This window comes from Tyto alba, unplaced genomic scaffold, assembly GCF_018691265.1.
Source record: "Tyto alba isolate M040663 unplaced genomic scaffold, T.alba_DEE_v4.0 Super-Scaffold_40, whole genome shotgun sequence".
Classification (NCBI taxonomy): Eukaryota; Metazoa; Chordata; class Aves; order Strigiformes; family Tytonidae; genus Tyto; species Tyto alba.
Window position 1 is genome coordinate 5948392 of NW_024881316.1, and position 20893 is coordinate 5969284.

At 39.3% G+C, this 20893-nt stretch overlaps 1 protein-coding gene across 3 annotated transcripts in view; it reads left to right on the forward strand.

Annotated features, from left to right (window-relative positions):
• Positions 1 to 15796, forward strand: part of PNISR (PNN interacting serine and arginine rich protein) — a 28609-nt gene extending 12813 nt beyond the window's left edge. For 2 of the 3 annotated variants that reach the window (XM_042803627.1, XM_042803628.1), the window contains exons 2-12: positions 179 to 297; positions 1555 to 1740; positions 4733 to 4956; positions 6643 to 6829; positions 7099 to 7289; positions 7908 to 8045; positions 9093 to 9192; positions 9936 to 9989; positions 11284 to 11454; positions 14108 to 15209; positions 15451 to 15796. In XM_042803627.1, coding sequence (XP_042659561.1) covers positions 210 to 297; positions 1555 to 1740; positions 4733 to 4956; positions 6643 to 6829; positions 7099 to 7289; positions 7908 to 8045; positions 9093 to 9192; positions 9936 to 9989; positions 11284 to 11454; positions 14108 to 15209; positions 15451 to 15481 — 2472 coding nt within the window. In that variant the 5' untranslated portion in view covers positions 179 to 209 and the 3' untranslated portion in view covers positions 15482 to 15796. The remainder of the gene's footprint in view (positions 1 to 178; positions 298 to 1554; positions 1741 to 4732; positions 4957 to 6642; positions 6830 to 7098; positions 7290 to 7907; positions 8046 to 9092; positions 9193 to 9935; positions 9990 to 11283; positions 11455 to 14107; positions 15210 to 15450) is intronic. The other variant, XM_042803629.1, reaches the window with a different exon arrangement.
• The last annotated feature ends 5097 nt before the right edge of the window (positions 15797 to 20893 follow it).

Genomic DNA, 20893 nt, shown 5'->3' on the forward strand with positions numbered 1-20893 from the left:
CTTACAGTAATATTTTCAGATATTACTCTAAAGGATGAACCATTTCCTCCAGCTTAAAATATTAAGCCAGCATTGCTTCAGCTTGCTTTGCAAGGCTTAACTATATCTGCAGTTATGTAAGTTTCAGTTATGTGATATTTCATGGGCATCTATTTAAACATACAACTATTATTTTTAGTTGAAATATAGACTATATAAAGACTTAAAAGATGTGGGATCAAGGTGGACAACCTTGGCAGCAATGGCCTTTGAACCAACAGCAGTGGATGCAGTCATTTCAGCACCAGCAAGATCCAAGTAAGTATAGAGAAAGCTTTGTGGATTCATTTTTCTTTTTATCTGTTGTCATTTGAATTTTTGAATCTTTGTTACAGAGCATGACTGATAGTTGCTTTTTTGTAGCTGCTCTCAAGATAATACATTTATGATGCTTTTCTGAAGAACTAGAAAAAATAGAAAACATACACAATTCCAAATGTTTTGACACAATATTTAACATGAAACACAGGTGAGCAACCTGAGTTATCCTGGACAAATGATCAACATTTTACCAGTCATACAGATAACATTTAGACCTCATATACTTTTACAGAATCTGTATCCCTGACAGTTCTTTAGCCAAGCTGAATCACTTATTTGAGAAAATCTGCTTTTTATTCCTGCCTCTGTGGCAGAAGTACTAATGCAGATGTATAGGCAGGAAAGCTCTCACTATAAGATTAGTGTGATATTTGTTTTAGGTTACAGCAGTGATGAACATGATCTCTTGTTTGGACTTTTTTTCCCCAACAAAACTCCCAAAGCATTTTAAACAATAGAACATAATATATCCTTAAATTGTGAGTGAGGTGACAACAATTCAAAATATCAAGAGAAATACAGAAATGGATAAAGAGAGTGGAGGTGTGTGTTTAAAACTCGGGCAGAGTGATCAGGTACACTGGTTTTATATTGCTTTCTATCACTTCAGTTTCTGTAGCTTCACTAGGGAGATTTCATGACTTGATAATAAGCAGAAGACATCCTAGTGTCCTCATCTGAGCGTGCAATTTATTTACTTACTGGTAGAAATGGTAGTAAAGGGAAAAAAGGGGGGAAGAGAACTATAACATAAAATAGCATTCCAGAAATCAGGGGTTATACAAAAAATAGACGCTGCTAAATGTAGTTTTCTAACTGTGTATCTTTCTTAAACTTGAATCTTCATGAATTTAGAGTTTGAGGCTGTCTGTATTTCTTGTTGATACCAAAATTTGTTCACTTACGAAAAAAGTGTACTGCTACCACCCATTGAGTGCTAATGTGAACCTAAAATAGTCTGCCTTCTGGCATTTTGAACATATGCAGAGAAACTACTTCAGCAAGTATGTGCACTGACATTTGCTTTCAGTTTGTTTTACTGTACACTGTGAATAAGTTTTAATGGTGCTCATGGTACTTGCTGAAGGTAAATGTTGCCTGTTTCTCTTGAGCAATGAGACATGTAAGTGAGAAACAGTGTTAGACTTCAAACATGAGAATACTAACCTTTTAAATTTCCTCTGTTTATTTTAGGCCAGATTGACTGGGCTGCATTAGCTCAAGCATGGATTGCTCAGCGAGAAGCCTCAGGGCAACAGAGTGTAGTGGAACAACAAGGAATGATGCCAAATGGACAGGACATTTCAGGAATAGAGTCTGGTCCAAACAACCATAGTAATTTTCAGGGGGATCCCAACTTCAACAGAATGTGGCAGCCAGGTTTGTTTTTCTTCCCATTCATTCCTTTTTTTTTTCCATGCAATGAAATCTTATTTTCTGTCAGACATTTCTGGGGGTGAATGTGCCATGTCCCTCAGGTTTCAAGATGCAAAACTACCAGTAGCATCAACTAATAAACTGAGTATCACAGCTACTACTTGCCAGTCACGTGTTCCAGAAAATGGGTTAACAGTACAGACACAGAGGGTCTGGTAACACCACTCAGTAATCTCTATATAAAATAAATAAATAAATTTGGTTTATAATATATGTATGCAAAAGATTTGTTCTGTCCCTGAACATTGTAGAAAGATAAAGTGTGAATTGCAGTAATATATGTATTTCACTGGATCTCATTCTTACATCTTATGTGTGTTGTTGCTTATCCCACTGCACTAGGAACAGCAGCACTGAAGGCAGCAAGATGCTTCAGAATTAAAGAGCATCTTTTGCCCTCTCTTACAGTGTAACACCTGCTTCTGGCATGATTTTGACATGTAGAATGAGTTCACAGTTTAACTGGCAGATGCTGGTTTTAGGTGTCTGAAAATCTTGAAAAAGGAGATGTGCAAAATTCTGTGTGTAAAATAGGTTTTTGTTGCGTGTTTCATATACTTAGTATTTGCCCTTTTTGACTTACATTTGATTATCATCTGTGTAATTTTTCAGTTACTGTAAGTTAAAGTCGGCTGAACACTTCTGTTAGTTATTTTCAGTTGTTTTCAGCATCCTCAAAACCTCAATTTTGGCCCAAAATTAATTTTCTTTTTAAAACTTCATAAAATAACACTGGAAAGAAGCATAGGATAGAGATTAGGTATTTTCCACTAAGAAGCTTTCTGGAGTTCTTTTTGAAAGGTTTGTTATGTCACCACACTACAATGCAATTTGAAATGTGTAAGCAAGGTAGGTAGTAAGCCTGCATACATGCCTTCTGTTGCCTTGGTGAAAACTGCATTTCATGCTTGATTCCGTTAATGATTGAAAGAATAACACCTCCAGTTTTCACTGTGACTGTTCAAATTTGTTTAAGTGTAATGTTTAATAAAAGTGGGCTTAAAAGGTCATTGGTGGTTCTTAAATGTTCATAACAAAAGGGAGGTAGCCACCAGGTTTCACTTAAGTTTCATGTACCTGCCCTGGGCTATAAGTTATCATAGGCACATGTAAGAATTTAAACTTTATTATGTGACAGTACATAAAATGTATTCTAGCTGTATTTCTGTATACGAAGTAGAGGCTTTCACAGAAACACTGTCATTATTGGACAATTTTATTTTTTTTTTTCATATGATCTGTGGTGGTGAGTTCTTCCTCCTATGCTTTTTCATCTGTGAAGTGCAAGAGAATAATATCTTAAGTGGTAGTTTTTGCAAATAGTCACAGAATGGCAAAAGCGAGGAAGACATTTTGCTGATAATTATAAATGTTTGGTGGCCAGGCTCGCCCAGAAAATGCAGAACAGGAAAACATCTTAGATCTAGGAGTGAGAATAATGTAACACCTTTTGTTAACAGGAGACAATGTGCCAATGCATTTTGTTATCATTGGGTATATCATTCAGATATGTTGTTCTCCTAATTTTTTGGGACCTTATAAAGACCATGATGATGCAGATATGACCCAGCTTCCCTTAATTTAGGCAATGTCATTCTTAATGTGTAAAAGTAGTTACAGCAGACAAACTAAATCACAGCATGCATGGCTAGCCAAAGTTCTCTTCACATATTTACTCTCTCTCTACAAAGCTTCATCATATCCTTCCAAGTTTCTTTTTTGGATCCAAAAGTCCTTTATGCGCTACTAATAAAAAAGCAAAATGGCAGTCTGAAAACCCACTGAGTAACTAAACTAGCAAGAAATTCATTTTGAAGCGATTAATGTTCCACAAGTGAAAACAGCATCTGTTGCATGCAACTTGCAAGCCTACAAATGAGATGACTTGAAGTAAACTGGGAGTATAAATAGTGTCGAATGTTAACACATACCTTTACGAACAACAGCTTTTGTAAGCTTTACTTAAAGGATAAAGGTTCTGTCCCTTAGACTACTTTAGGAGTATTGACTATGGAAGAAGATTTGGTTAGTCAGCTAAAAATGAACTACCAGGATGACAGAGTAAAATGAACTACCAGGATGATACAATCTTTGAGCATACGAAAAAAAGAACAGTCAAGTAGAAAAGCTATATTAAGCCTTTTTAATTGCTACAGTAATGGATCCAATTACAATGCAGATGGGAAGGACAGTAAACTTAGAACAAATGGAAAGAGTTATTATAGGACTGGATGGAAGGTAGGAGTTAACCTGAGAGACTAGGTATTAATTCTGTCACAGTCTACAAATACCTGTATAGTGGAAATAATTTCTAGACTGATTTCCTAAGAAGACAAAGCTTATGGCCACATGAGCTATTAATTAATTCCTTAAACCCTTTCACTCTGTTAAGCCCTCAAAAGTAAGTTACAATTGGCTATGACTGTAGCTTATGCTGGGGCCTCTGTTAGATACTGGAGAAGCCAGGGAATCAGCCATTATCAAGACGTAAGACCTTGGAAAATAGGTTTCCATGATCCTGCTGCTCACAAAACCATTTGCTTTTGATAACAGGTCTTTTAAATGTATTATACAAAGGTATAAAATAACTCATTACTTTGAAAGTTAAAACAATGTAGAAATAGAGAAGTAGGAGCACGACTTTAACAGTTTACACAATTTGTAAGTGCTGTGGTGTACTCAGTATCACATACAGTTTCTTTATCTGTCCAGTTCTGCCCCTGCCATGTTGTAGTACAGCTACAGCTATTTGTATTTCCTTCATTTAGTTGAAGAAATTACTGGGATAGTTTAATGCAGTCTGTAGATTAATGATTCTTCGTATCATCTGTGTTGCTTTGAGGAGCTTTACGATAAATAGAAGAACAGTGGGTGATTGGTGACTAATATAAATGATACTAACTTGGTATTGAATTGTATTGTAAATCCTAAACAGAATGGGGAATGCCTCACCAACCCCCTCACCCACCTCCAGATCAGCAGTGGATGGCTCCAACCCCAGGGCAAATGGAAATCGTTCCTCCGTCTGAAGACAGCAACAGTCAGGACAGTGGGGAATTTGCTCCTGACAACAGGCATATATTTAACCAGAACAATCACAACTTTGGGGGACCTCCCGATAACTTTGCAATGGGGCCAGTGAACCAGTTTGACTATCAGGTGAAACATATTTGTTGCTTTAATATTGTAGACGCGCAGAGTCCCTTCCGTGGATGTGTTCCTCTAATATCATCTAGCGGCGACTTGCATTCTTCGGTTCTACAAACATCTACAGAATCTGTTATCTGCTAAGATACATTTTTACCAGATACTTTACAGAAGAGACTTTAGAGGTTTCAGTTCTGTTCTGAGCCCAAAGGGTGGTTTCTTTCTATACTAGTAATGAGAAATTGCTGTTGTCTCCAGTATTAAAATGAATCACTGTGTTCCAGTATATAAATTAACATTATGTAGTGTTGTGGTTTAAAAAAAAAAAAAAAAAAAAATAGGAGGGGAAAAAAAAAAGTTCAGAAATACATACTTAAATACACTAGATAATGTACCATAGGGAACAGTCCTGTACTTGCAGGGAGATAGACTGGATGATCCATTGATCTTTTCCATATCTATCTACTGTGATTCTTTGAATAAACAATGGTATTTCTAAAAAAATCCACATCCAATTTTTTCTTCATTCTGGCATAGAAGCTGCATAGCATAATAAATCCGTAGGTGGTTTTAGCACTAATAATAGGAGGGGGCATTGCACAAATCTTTAAACGCAAAGAAGTTTTGGATCTTTCCCCTATTTTCAGTATTTTTCTTTCAGAATTTTTCTATCAAAAGTCTTGATATAGATGTCAAACTATATACCTGTTAAAACACCTCCTGTTCATAAACAAACCCAAGGGAAGACAGGCAGAAATGTGTTTCTGTTTTCTGACCTGCTTTTCTCTATTATTTAATTCTCTTGTTCAGCAATATTGTTAGGAAGTGAACCAATATTTTCAAATACACTATTATAATTTGTTTACTATTGTGGAACCAACTCTTAAAATTAATTTTTCTTAAGTACTGCAGAAAACTTGTTTTGCAGTGAATAACGGAATGATGCTTGGCCCGAAATTGTAGTGGAAGAGTGCTTCTACCACTAGTGACTTAAATAGATAGTCAATGGAATGTAATAAAAAAAAATTTGTTGCTATAACTTTCTTCCTAAACACTTTCCTTTTAAATAGTTTCACTAGGTATTTCTGGGCAGCAGATATTAAAACAAAAAAACCTCTTGTGTACGCCCTCAAGACTTGTGACTTTTGGATTGTATACAGCTCGCTCAGAACCCAGAATCTGTACCAAACTTGCATATTTATGCATTTAGTATTTTAATCAGCCATACTAATAACATCTATGAATGATTACTGGAAAGTGCACAGTGCAAAGTTCTGTTGTAATAAAAGCTTGAACTTTTCATTTTTGTCCTCATGTTGTAGTTAGAAGGAAAGACTGCTATCGTAGCTAGGGTTTTAAACCTTAATTCTGTGTACTCTTCATTTAACTGCATGCTCTGATGATAAGCTGGTGAGGAACTGCTGGAGATAGGTGGTGGTTATAGGGTGTAATGTTTAGCACGGTAGGAAAGGAGACTGGCTGAAGCCCTTTCAGCTTCATTGGTATCCCTGCTTAAGTTTTACTCATTAAATACGTAAGGAAAACTTGTTTCTTGGGGACCACAGAAAAAGAGATTGAGAGATCTCAGTAGCCTAGAAATCGTGGATTCCTACTTGCATGGATTTCTGTAGACCAACTTGCGCACATGCTGTGTTTAGTGTTACATGTGAAGAAAAATAAACTGCATTACTCTTTCAGCATGGGGCTGCTTTTGGTCCACCTCAAGGTGGATTTCATCCACCTTATTGGCAGCCAGGACCACCAGGGCCGCCAGGTCCACCAGCACCTCCTGCACCTCCTCAAAATCGAAGGGAAAGACCCTCATTCAGAGACCGACAGCGTTCACCTATTGCGATGCCTGTGAAGCAGGAGCCTCCACAGATTGGTACATGTTAACCACTCCTTAATGAAAAAACATAAAAGCTCTGTTTTGAAAAGAATTGTGAAATTTGAAGACTTTTTTTTTTTTTTAATAAAATAAAAAAGAAGGGAAAGAAAAAGCTATTGTAAATGCTTTTCCCCACAATCAGTTGTGTGGCTTGTTTGGATTGGGTTGGAGGGTTTGCTGCCTTTTTTTTGGGGGGGGTGGGAAGGGTGTTGGGGAGGGGGGAAGGTTTTTTTTGTCTTACAAAACTCTAAACCTTGCTTATGTAGATGCTGTGAAGCGTAGAACTCTGCCTGCCTGGATTCGTGAGGGCCTAGAAAAGATGGAACGAGAAAAACAGAAAAAATTGGAAAAAGAGAGGATGGAGCAGCAACGTTCACAGATGTCTAAAAAAGAAAAAAAGGAAAGTGAGGAGGCTGAAGAAGGGGATGGCCCACGGTTACCTCAGAAAAGTAAATTTGTAAGTAGAAGAGTTTGCTCTTTGCTCAGGTTTGTATTTCCTGAAAAGTGTCAACTTTTTGGTCTCTTCAGAAGAGAGATTCTGTATTCCCGGTGATGTCTTTGTTTCTGTTGCTTAAAGCATAGTTAAGCTGCTGCTGCTTCGTTGATAGTTACTTGGTGTTTGGAAGTTGTTAATGTCTACGAGGTAAAAGTATATTATTTGATCTGTAGTTGCAGAGAAACAACAATGAAATTGGGCTGTTTGCTTTTCTGTATTTTGGGAACGTACATGGTCTTTGAAGGTTAGAATTCTGAATCAGTAGTTGAACAAATTCAGACACGTGTATTTGCTAAACTGAGCCCATTTAGGAAGCCTTGTGTTGCCTTCACTTTAGCAGTTCCCATTTGTTTGCAGTTCTGAGTACCTGTCTGGCAGTGAACCGACAACTATGTATTTACTTACTTCATGTGGGTAGAGAGGTACCTGCATGTTTATTAGGAGGGGAGAAAAGAAAGAGTTTTATGATAACTGTAGTACAGATTTCAGTATAAAGTAAATCAAACTGACTATCATAAATAGAAACTAATGAGTTTTACACCAAAGTTTTTCCTGAAATGTATGATACTGTTCTTGTAGGACAGTGATGAGGAAGATGAAGATGCTGAAAACACAGAAGCTGTAAGTGTTGGGAAAATTAGCAGGAGTCCATCCCCGATTCCTCAAGAGGAGCAAAGTGAACCAGAAATGACAGAAGAAGAAAAAGAGTATCAAATGGTATTAATAATGTAGTTCTCACTAAGTATTTCTGTCAATTTGATCATATTTTTGGGGCATAGCAAAGTAAAACACTTTTCTCTGCCTGATGCTGTCAATAGAGGTATGGTACATACCATCCAGTAAAGTGGGGTTATATTTGCATGTCTCTATAATGCTGTCTTTCTCATCTAGCCAAGGATATAGGTTACATAACTCATATTTAGCACAATCATGGAAGAATGTAATGACTGTAATCTTTACATTGATTTACTATAATTACTGTGGTTTGGCTTAACTTGTCAAATTCCTGAAAACTTAGCGATTAAATGCACCCATCTGAAATCTGTGCTTCAACCTCAGTTCCTGTGAAAGGAAATTTAAGAAATGTTTTCTTGCAAGGAAGTGCTAGAAGCCTAAGTTGTAGACCAGCAACAATTTCATTGTGTCTGCAGAAACTGTGTACTTTGAAATCACAGTTGTATGCTAATGGCACAACTGAAACCTTGCTAATGAGGGCCCTGAATTCTAAAAAGTTTGATGAATGTATTTTTGTAAAACACACAGCCGGACTGAGCATCTTGGAGAACTAGCTACCAACATTTCGATTTTTGTAGTAAATATGAAATAATAAAATCCTAGATAAGTAACCTCCGATGATTTTTGCAGGATTGGGATCAGTGAAGCAGCATACCAGACAGAAACGTGCTCTTTGTTTTTTGAAAGAATAAGTGGGATCAGTCCAAGTACATTTCTGATTTACATATTCATTTGTTGTATCATCTTTGACATTAGGAATTAGTGTCCTGGATGACTGTGTGTAACGCACCACATGGGTACAGTTCACAGTCAAAACACAAACTGTTCTGAAAGTTTTGAAATCAGGTCAAATTTAAACAGTTTCAGACTTAGGTTTTAAGTCATGTCTATTAAAAGAAATTGTTAAATAAGATCTGCAGGAGAGTATCTTCATAGCCATTGAGAGAAGTGAAGCTCTATGGATCTAATTTGAATGCAGCATTTATTCAAGAGGTTTTGGCCTTTAATTGTGTATACAATTTTCTTCAGATGATGCTGACAAAAATGCTGCTGACAGAGATTCTATTAGATGTGACAAATGAAGAAATTTATTACGTGGCCAAAGATGTTCACCGTAAAGCAACTAAAGGTATGCCAGGTTTTTTGGGGTGGTTTGTTTTTGTTTTGTTTTTGTTTTGTTTTTTTTTTTTTAGTTTCTTCTGTGAATATTCTATATTTGCATGTCTCTAGAACATTTAACCTCCATAGTTGCCCCCCAAGAACAATTCCAGTATAATGCATCCAACTTGGTAGAGTTCAGATCCAGTAATCATGTACTGTTGTCCTGTGCAGTGTATTGTGAGTTACCTCAGTTATTCCATTTCTTTCATACAATTCATTTTAGTTAAAATGGTACCTGTGTGTCAATGGCTCTTGAGTTGTAGCTGTTTCTTAATGCTACCATCTTTATCTCAAGTTCTTAGCTGTTCAGAAGTGAAGAGACAAACTTTGAGTCCTCAATTAGTAATTTGTTTGCTTTCACTATTAACATGTATTGTACTTACAGAACAGATTTCTTTAGCGTAACTGAGTTAATCTAAATATGTAACTACTGAAATTTGAAAATTATGTGCAGATGCTGTAACTTGGAAAGTGATTTATGAGTATATATCTGTTTTTTTTTCTGTTCACTATTAATTTGCAGTTAAATTCTAAATCTTCGTGGTCAGAAAATCTAGAAGTGGTTTTAAATGGATGATGCGTTTTTAATGTTTCTTCTCTCCCTCCAAAGAACAGCAATAGTAGTAGATTTAACAATACCATAGACTCATGACTATGAAATCGTGGCTATTTGTGTTAACATGTTGTTCCTGTTGTTGATGTGATACAAAGCTCCTGCAAAACAGCTGGCACAGTCCAGTGCACTGGCTTCCCTCACTGGACTCGGTAAGTATGTTCCTTATTTTTGAGAGGGCTTAAAGGGGAAGTTTCACTCTTGCCTTGCATTTTTAGAAATTGCATTTTGAAACTAGATTTTAATTGCCCAGGAGTATGGGACACTTTCTGATAACTTTATCAGCACCTTTGTTTGTTCCACAGGTGATCCTACTGATATAAGTGGGATGGTTTTTGGAGTAAAGGACTAGTCAGTGTGAGTTAGTGTATGAGAATCTTGCCCTAATTTTGAAAATACATAAAATCTTTAGATGAATTTACTTTTCAAAGTATGATTGTTGCAGAAGCACACTGCAGTCTTCAGAGAGGAATACTGTTTTATATTTTTCTCCTATCTTGATCTATCCAAACAAAAAGGGAAAGTTGATAGAAGAGTAATGTGAAAGTCTACAAATAAAAATATTGTAGTATTTGGAATTATTGTTTTATTGAAAAAGCTACATAAGCACAGAGGCTCCCATATCGTATATTACCAGAAACAACAGATGAAAAAGAGATTGAAATTCCAGCTTGAGACACAACAGCGACAGATCTTTCCCAACATGCTTTTTATCATCTAAAACATACTACAGCAGTGTCAGTGAGCAGTTATGTGTTTGTTTACGTGGAATTCTGATGACTTAGATTGAATGCTATCATCACAAGTATTCACATGTTTTAAAACTAACTCAATAAAGCTCGTAAGAATCTCAGACTGAAAGAAAGTAAAATATCTCCATGTCAGATGTTTAAATTGACTTTATCTTTCTTATCAGTCCAGTAGTTACTAAAATCCCTAGGGGAGAAGACAGTCCATTTCTGTTCCATCTCCATACCTGTCAAAGAGCAGTGTTTTCTAAATCAATATAGAAAAATTGATAAGGCATTCAGAATTTCTGTAGCCTTGGACTACGGAGGCGGCTGAAGTCATTTCAGAGATGTCTTCTGGGAAAGGTCCCAGGCATTTTCTGTCCGGTTGCTGATACAGAGGCAGGCACTGTTACGATCTCCGCAGGGAGCTTTTTTGCCCTTCCATACAATGGAAAAAGTACCATGAACACAGTGATTGCTTGCCGAAAATAGACGAGCTGTTCCAGAAGGAGTAGAACCAGACAGTGAGCATCAATGCAGATATGGGGGCCTTGATCACACCAGTCAAACGACTCTGGCACTTACCAGAATAAAGTGACTTCTTCAGAGAAGAGGAAGTGAAGGAAGGGCAATGTTACTCTCCTCTCTGCCCCACAGAAATATTAAGAACAAAGCTTAATTTTTCCTCGTGATAGACTGGACTTTATGCACGCAGGTGGACTGGGTGGTTATGGATCAGGAGACAGTGAAGATGAGAGGAGTGACAGAGGCTCTGAATCATCTGATACTGATGATGAGGAATTACGACACAGAATCAGGCAAAAACAGGAAGCATTTTGGAGAAAAGAGAGAGAACAGCAACTACTACTAGAAAAACAGCTAGAAGGTAAATCATATAATGTCCTCTTACTATGCTGCTGTAAATGGAGCGTACTACTTAGTGTATGTAAACTGGTAGAAGAGAAAATGCATTTTAGGCCAAAAAATAGGAAGCCAAATTTATAAATACGGTTCTGTAATTAAGTAATTAAGTTTTAACAAGATGTTTGAGCTACTTGATCAAAATGAGGTTTGCTTTTTTTCTTTCTAATAAAAAAAAAAAAAAAATCTATGTAGTGTTTTCCATAAACTATGCTACTGAAGTGTTAAAAGAGCAGATGTGGTACGTATATTTCTCTGATACAGATATTGTACTATATAAATACTAGTACCACTTTATATAAATGTCTGTGTATAATGTATAGTTTAAAAAATAATATCATCTCATTTGTGACTGGGAGACAAATTTCACCTTTCTGCAGCAGACAGCAGTTCATATAAACTCGATTCCTTCAAGTTCTGTACTCTGAGGCACATTTCACATTGTCTGAAAAACGTGCTTTTCTGTTACATAATCTTGAGCAGTGTGCTTTTCAGAACGTACAGCGGGAGGTTGAAGTTTCTTTGAACTCACTGTTCTTGGTTGTAATTGAGGTTTGTTTCCATATGCTGCATCTCCATAACTGGGTTTTTATACCTAATACCAGAGAAAGATTATTGAACCCAGTCAGTTCACACTTAGCCTCTGAGAAGTTGGCAGGCTTGATTTTAAAAAAATAAAAATAAATCTGTGATTTACGTCTGCTTCTCCATACAAGGTAAGGTTTGTCCTTTTGTACCTATAACGTAGGTCAAAAGGGTATCACAGTTACTTTGCACTGCTGAAGAGCAGTCTGGATCAACAGATGAATACTGGGGTGAGAAGTCGTGATCTAAGCTCGTAATCTGGAGGAGAAATTGATATTACGATAGCATACTTTTTTCCTTATTTTGGGATGGATGATTTTCCTCCCTTTTAAAAGGCCTAGCAATAAGACATGTGGATCCCTTAATAAAAGGCTGAACTAGCTAAACATTTGGTTTCCATAATCCTGTCTCTCGCTGAGTGTTCTAAGATCTATACATAAAAGGATAGCCATGGGGAGAATGACTGAGTGGTGGCCTGTGACCTCTGTCTTCTTAGTGCAGGAAGCCAGATGTCAGTCTGGGGACATCTCCATGGGGCTAATTTCAGAAATACAAATTTAGAGTAAAGAAGCTGATTCTGTACATCCAAAATACCAGAGAACATTAAATGCCGGGTCTCATTTGTAGTGATGTTTAGGAAAGGCAGAAGATTTCTAATATACAGTACAGTTTCTTCTAACATACACTGGCCTCTGCCCGTATTACCTAATAAACTGGGGACTAGGCAGGATGGTTTTCTGGGTTAGATTTGACCATCAGTTGCCATTTGGATCGCTTTGGGTTTCCGTATGCAGTTTCATTCCCTGAGTTAATTCAGGAACCGATGGCCCGCATCAAAAGGCCGTTTTTTGGCTTAAAATGTTGTACGTCAGTTTGGGGTTTTTTCTGGGTTCAATTTAAAATGGGAAGGGGAGATAAACTTGGTCAGCGATGCAAAGGATCTTGCGTTGAATAGAAATAAGTAAAACTGTTTTTAAGGTTGGAAACCTCTGGAAAATGCTCTGAGAGTCTGAATTTCTTTATTTTGCTATCTGAAAATCTTGGCCTGATACTCATGTTACTTTCAAGAATTGTATTTTTAATTCTTCTGTTGTCTTCTTACCCTGTTTATAGTATTAGCTGACTACCAAGCTTACACACATAATCTCAACTGACATGAACTTTGTTTAAAGCTTCCCCACCTATCTGGATGAAATGCTGTGGTCTTAGCTTTTGAGCTGAGTCTTAAGCAAAGAATTACATACAAGTGCCTCTTTGATGCTATTCTTCCCTTCTTTTGAATTCATTTGCTATGAAACCTGGTGAAAGCAAGGAAAAATATAAATTGCGTGTGCGAGTTAGCATTTAGGACTAACGTAAGTTATCCTTGGAAGACACCGTAAACCTGATACTTTATTTCAAAAAACAAACATGCGTCACTACAGCAGAGGGTACTCCTCTAAGACTTTTTTGAGTCGTGAGGCCTACAAAACAGAGAGATACAGCTGGCCTTGTTCTGAGAGGCCACCCATGCAGCTGGATGGGAAATACAGCTTCTTCAGACCGGCCAGTGGTTACTCAAACTCAGATGAACGGGGCAGGAAGGCAGGCAGGAAGTGTCGGTACTGCTAGAGAAATGTTTTAGGAAGGAGAAGGAGGGGAGAATCAGGTGGGTAGAAAGGTTGCAGGAGGAAAAAGTATGTGTGTATAGATGAAATTCTGGAGTTCTGGTGCTCCAGGATATTTGTTTGAGAACTTCTTAAACCACTAAAACATGAAGTAACACCAAGGATTTTTAAAAGTGTCTGGGTTGTGCACTTTTTCTAAACTAGGAGGACAGCTTTTCTAGAATTATTAAAAAAAAAAAAAAGGGGGAAAATAACAAGTTGTTTGATAGGTAGTTGGGATGATGGCAGACAGTGTATTAATTATAAGTATTATGAAAGGTGCTTGGAAGCTTGTTTTTGTAAAAAGTAACAGCAGGGAAATCATTGACACGTTACTCCAAATTAATTGCATTTTCCTTTTGTGGTTTTTTTTTTTTTTTTTTTCAGAAGAAAAGCTACAACATGAGAAAGTTTCGAAAGAGATGAATGAATTTATCAGCAAAGAACAAAACAGTAACTCGGCATCGCAGGAGGCAAAAGAAATTGAAGGAGATACGGTTCATGAAAAGAAAAGATCTCCAAATACAGTCGCACCTGACGCAGAACTCAAAAAGGAGGGTAAAGAGAGGACAGGAAGGAGCGGGTCAAGAAGCTCTAGCAGTGGTAGCACTAGCAGCAACAGCAGAAGCAGCAGCAGTAGCAGCAGCGTGTCTAGTTCATCCTATAGCACTAGCTCAGGCAGCAGTCGCAGCTCTTCGCCTTCTTCCTCCCCTAAAAGGAAGAAGAGACACAGTCGCAGTAGGACGCCTTCACATAAAGTTAGGCGGAGCAGAAGCAGGAGTTACTCCCACAGAAACAGGAGGGAGAGGAGTAGGAGCAGGGAGAAAATAAGGGAAAGGAGAAGATCTAGTAGAAATCGCAGTGCTGAAAGAGGGGAGAGGCGAAGAAATCGGAGTCCTTCGAGGGAGAGGAGCTGGGATAGACGTAGAAGTAGCAGCCGTTCAAGAGACAGGCGAGCCAACCGTGCGAGCCGCAGCAGAAGCAGGGATAGACGTAAAACTGAAGAGCAGCGTAGAAGCCCCACTGGAAATAGGCACAAACATAAAAGTGAGGGTAAGGATCAAGAAAGGAAGAAGGAGCAGGGTGGGGGGGTGGATAAAGACAGAAAAAAGAACAGGGAAAGGGAGCGAGATCAGGAGAAAAGAAAAGAGAAGCCCAAAAAAGAGGAAAAAGAAAGTAAGGCTGGCAATCACGATGACAGTAGATTAAAGAGAAAAAGAGACAGCGAAAGAACTTTCTCTCGCAGTGATTCAATATGTGTGAAAATAATAAGACAAGATTCCAGACAAGAAAGCAAAAAAGTGTGTACCAAAGAGAGCAAAAAACAGTCAGGCTCCGAATCTAGTGTGAGGAGTAGTTCTGAATCACCAGGAAGCAGTAAAGAAAAGAAGGCGAAGAAATTGAAGCATATTCGGTCATGCTCCATGGAGAAATCTCAAAGGTCTGGTAAGAAGGCAAGCCGCAAACACAAGTCTAAGTCACGATCAAGGTAGTATACTTTTTAAGTATTTTGTCTGACTTTTTAAAAACTTTTTGATATTCGTCTTCATGTGTACGGCATATGAACTTTTTTTAATGAAGTATGGTATTTATTAAATTTTTTGTCTTGGGCAAAAGTAACTTTGGAAAATCTTTTAAAACTATTAATTACTAAGCCTAAAGTGTGTGTGGGTTTGGGGGTCTTCTATTTTTTCCAATTAACTTTTTGCCCCTTTTCCTTTATTTTTCAGATCAACAACTCCTCTTCGTCGTAAACGCTGAGGAATTTATGGCACCAGTGCTATGATGTTTAAAAATTCCATGAGTTATAAAAGGCTTGTCTCATTATAGAGGCACATTGTGGCTATGTAGGTGAAACCAGAATCCTTTTTTTATCTGTAAATAGGTGTATTTTTTCCAAATGCTGCTCAGAATTAAATACCTAATAGGATTTCTTTGTATCACATTTTTTCAAGAACGGTAGTGCTTATTAAGAATATAAACCAGGCCATTCTCTTTCAGCTGTAATGTTCTTAAAATTACTATTGAATGTACTGTGATGTCAATAAAGCTCTTTAGTTCATTTTTTGTTTAAAATTCTTGCACCTGAATTTTGTGTTAAATTGTAGAAGGTACTTTAAAAAAAAAAAAATGGCAGCTTTTTTTGGTATAACAAATTTTTAAAGTACTTGAAAAAGATTTTAACGTAAAACACTTGTCAAAAAATGTAATCCATGGACATTATGAGATTATTGGGGGGTGTGGAAGAACAAAGAAAAGACATTTTTTTCTTCAGATATGTGTAATAGATTTTTAATAACCTTTTCATTTGGACTAGCAAGTAATATATGCTGTGTGTGTAAAATATGGGTCACTGTAATACAAGCTATACTTAAACAGACTGAACCCCATTAGGAATACGTGCGACTAACTGATCTTGTGTGACAGTGTCAAGCTCTGGAACTCTATTCCTCACCCAGTTTTCACAGAGAACTTTCTGGATGTTAGGGATATTACAGGAACAAGACTCAGTATTTTAGATGTTTTTATGGAATATATTTATAAATGGCACTCAGTACACATAAGAAAACTGACAATAGATTGACTTTACATCCTGGCACATGCATTAAGTGTTTAGTAAACATTAAAGCTGGTTATTTTTCTTAGTGTTACGAGAATTGTGATTCCTGTAAAGCTAATGCATTGATTAGACAGTAACTAAATTTTTGGTTTTAATAGCACCATAAAGTGAGAGAGGTCACCGATTACCTCCTTCAGGAAATGAACTTTTGCTGTTAGCAAGAAGAGTATGAAATAGACCCGCACTAAGAAGAGTGTGAAATAATACTAGTTTAAAAAAAAAATGCCAACAATACACAACCCTAGGCCAGTGACCGTTACAGGAGAACATTAATTCAGGCAAAGATTGGAGATCTGTGCCTAGAAGGTCTGGTATGATACCAGTTGTGAAGAAGATAAAAGGCTTAAGATCAAAGTAAGATCTCTGTAGTGGCTGTATCTTCTAAGAAAAAATCCACTAGTACAGGCAACTGGCAAAGCATGTCTTCATGAACAGATAATCCGTTTAACTAAAATTAGCATTTAGCTATGCAGCATTTTTGCCAATGTTTGTTTGGTTGGTTGGTTTGGTTTTTTCATAAACTAGATGCAGAAGTAAATGCTTCGGTGCAAAGAATCACATTTTAACTATATGTTTATTAAGCAAGCTAATGGCTGGTGAATACATGCATGTTTACCAAAACACTGTTACAGATAAATAATTAGTTAATCAGTTATAAATAACGTACACACCCTCCCCAAATTAAGTCCTTTTACACAGCGTAAGCACTTATACCTATTAGCAATATGAGGCATAATTTGCAACACACTACTTTTACTTGAATTGGTATGGATATAAATAACAATGTGTTCATCCGACCTCAGTACAGTATTGGCTCTTGGTAAAAGTGAGGATTTTCTGAAGAGCAGGTAGCGTAACGGTTCGGATGTCTTAGAAGGATGTCTTCTGAGAGAGAAACCAGAATTAAGGTTAAGAAAAGCTATGGAGGAATACAGTTTCCAAGATGCATTGAGTTTGATTTTCAGTTCAGATTTTCTATTCTCTGTCTAATATTAAAAAAGATTGTGTATGAAAAGCTTTATATACTCTGCCAACAACTGGAATTCTGTCACTTCCTGTAAATATGAAAATTATTTTTTTGACACAAATGCACTTCAATGGGTAGTGACTGTATGCCAATAAAAAGAGCATACGATCTCTGTATTTAACCGTTTCAGAAATCTTACTAAACAGCACACACAGCACACTAGTAATTAAAAATACATCGGTACTATATCAGCTTCACATACATTAGACTTCTTTGTGTTTTAGTAACTCCCTTATGAACGTTTGTCAATGGTAAAGGCTAAAATAACATCCAGTCTTTAATCCGTCCATCTGAAGTGATCTTACATTAAAACATGCAAATATATACAGAAATGGGAATGTATAATTTCGGAAAGGTCTGAGTTGAGTTGTTGCTCTACTCTTTTGCATTTGGAAATAAACACTGCAAAAATATTTCCGTGCACTGCAGGAAAGCAAGACATGCAGTTTTGAATGTTGTGCAGCAACGTGACATTCGGAAGCAGTTCGCTTGAAAATTTTTTTTAATAAATAAGAGATGGTGTGGAATCAAGGGAAAAATAGTTTCCACGCAAATTGTTTGAATATGAATACAACTAAACCAATGTGAGTGTGTACCCCAGCGTACCCGTTACGCTGTCTTGAGAAGAGAAACCAGCTGTGGCTGTGGACAGGCCAAAAAAGAATAGCTGGGTAAATATTCTAACATTAAAGATTGAACAACTACACACTTTTTGAAATAAGGCATAATAATAACTGGTTTGGAAAAAACAAAAGATCTGTTATTTATGTTTTTAAGGTCCTGTCTTTTGGTAGCGATTAGAGTCTAGGCTGCTGCTTTTAACCGCTGTTATCTTCAAGTCTACGTTTAATAACAGAAAAATTGAATAGCTACATCTAGTTTAAAACCAGCTTATCCTGTTCAGTAAAATACTTCCCAGTGTGCATGTATTCCTATTGCTTGTCGCTAAATTTTTTTGAGTCACAAATATAACAGCGATGGCAACGTAAGGATTGGCTCACTCCAGAGTTTGCATTTCCGCTGCTAAATAAACGAAAAGAATTTGCGAAAGTAATACGCAGAAGCACCCTCTGAAGAACGGCTTAGTTTTGCGTCTTAAGAAGGCCGTGTGTCTTGGCGTAAAGGATTTCTTTGAGCTGCTTCCTCAGTAGCTCCGCGGCGTTCCTTACAACTTGCAAGTCCACCGCGCCGTGGGCTTTGCTGGGTGGAAAGTAGGTGAGTAGAGCAGCAGTGCACACACACGCTAAGCACGTTTGCCTGATGCTGAGTTGCCGCCGGGACAAGCTTTCTTGAGACCTTTCAGTAGAGCTTATTTAGCTTTAAGGCAAAAAAAAAAAAAAAAAAAAAAAATAATCCAAGCTTGAACTGCTAGGTGAATTATATTTACAGGAGATCTGTAAGCGGGCAGGTTTTAAGCAGTGAGGGTCGCAACGCCGCGCGAGGTTGGTGAATAAAATGAGACTGGCGTTAGAGCGAGGGAAGAGCGAGTCAGGCCGTGGCTGGTCGTGCCGCTCCAACCCTCCCGCCCAGCTCCGGGCCGGCCGTGCCCCCCGCCCGCGGATGCCAGCACGAAATCCCGGCAGCGCTGCTGGCCGCCGCCTTCACGGCTTGCCCCTGCCTTGTGCCTCACCTCTCCCCTCCCAACAGCTTTGGTTTTCGGGGGACTTTCTCCCGAGACCTGCAGCTCCGTCAAGCGTCTGAAAACGGTTATTTTTAAAAACACTTAGCTCTTTACTGTTCAAGCGTGTTAAACTGGCTGACCGCGGGGATCTGAAAACGCCCAAGCCCGCCGAGGGGGAAGCGGAGCTCCTGCGTCTGTCGGCTCGGAGCTGCTCGCAGCGCTGTGTGGGTTCAGACTGGCGAGTCCAGGGCCCTGGGCAGCAGCGGGGCGGGGAAGGCGGCCTCGTCCCTCCCGGGCCGCAGCCGGGGCTCGGCCTGCGGGCCGTGACAGGGCAGCCTCTGCACCAGGCAGCGGCAAACCAGCGTGGATGGTTCCCAAAAGGAAGCGCTCGGGGGTTCGTCTCGAGCCCGGCCGTGCCGGGGGCCCCAAGAGCTCTGCTCCCTGATAGCTAATCACTGCGTCATCCGAACAGGCCTCCGCGGAAGGGGTGTTTTCATGTTCGCAGACACGCAAGGATCGGGTCCACATACAGGAGGAAGGGGGCATAAATTTAAATGAAGTCACCTGTTAATTTTCAGCAGAGCTTCCGGGTGATGCCAGCTTGCCACGATGCACCCCGGGACAATACTGGTTGGCATTTGTACAGGCTGGGTCTTGCAGACAGAAAGGGCACCAACCCTGCTGTATCAGTAGTGCTGCAATGCAAAGTGCATTAGGACAATGAAGTGCTTTACTGTTGTGGAGGGAAAGGTAAATAAAGCATTTTTTCTTGCTTGTTGTACTGCATCTTAAGCTGGATTTTTTTTTTTTTTTTTAATTAAAAAAACCCCCAAGCTCAAATACAAGACTGGAGGAAGGGATGCCATTCACAGGGGTCTTGGCAGGCTTGAGAGGTGCGCCCATGCAAACCTCATGAAGTTCAACAAGGCCAAGTGTAAGGTCCTGCACGTGGGGCAATCCCAAGCACGAACGCAGCGTGGGCAATACAGAGTGGGTTGAGAGCGGCCCTGCGGAGGAGGCCTTGGGGGTTTGGGTGGATGGAGTAACTGTGAGCCAGCCATGTGCGCTCGCAGCCCAGAAAGCCACCCGTGTCCTGGGCTGCATCAAGAGCAGGGTGGCCAGCGGGGCGAGGGAGGGGATTCTGCCCCTCTGCTCTGCTCTCGGGAGACCCCACCTGCAGTGATGGGTCCAGCTCGGGGGCCCCCAGCGTAAGTTGCTTGAGCAGGTCCAGACGAGGGTCATGAAGATGCTCGGGGGGCTGGAGCACCCCCCTTATGGGGACAGGCTGGGAGAGCTGGGGGTGTTCAGCCTGGAGAAGAGAAGGCTCCAGGGAAACCTTATAGCAACCTCCCAGTACCTAAAGGGGGCTACAGGAAAGATGGGGAGGGACTCTTTCTCAGGGAACAAGGGGTAACATTTTTAAACTGAAAGAGGGTAGATTTAGATTAGATATAAAAAAGAAATTATTCACTATGAGGGCGGTGAGGCGCTGGCCCAGGGTGCCCAGAGCAGCTGTGGCTGCCCCCTCCCTGGAAGGGTTCAAGGCCAGGCTGGACGGGGCTGGGAGCCCCCTGGGCTGGGGGAAGGGGGCCCTGCCCGGGGCAGGGGGGTGGAACTAGAGGATCTTTCAGGTCCCTCCCAACCCAACCCAGACTATGGCTCTATGAATAAGTGCTGGTAACGGTCTGTCCAGCGTTTTGTTTTGCTTCCCTTGCATTCTGTAAAATAAATACTCATTAAAATTTAATAAATGTTATAAAAAGTGGCGCGGTTATAATGTTATAAAATGTTATAAAATGTTATAAACCCGCGGCGGCGGTCGCAGCGGGGGGCCGAGGGCCGGCCCGGGCCCGGGCCCCGTCTCCGGGCGGAACTTTCCCGGCGCCGCCCCGAGAGGCAGCCGGC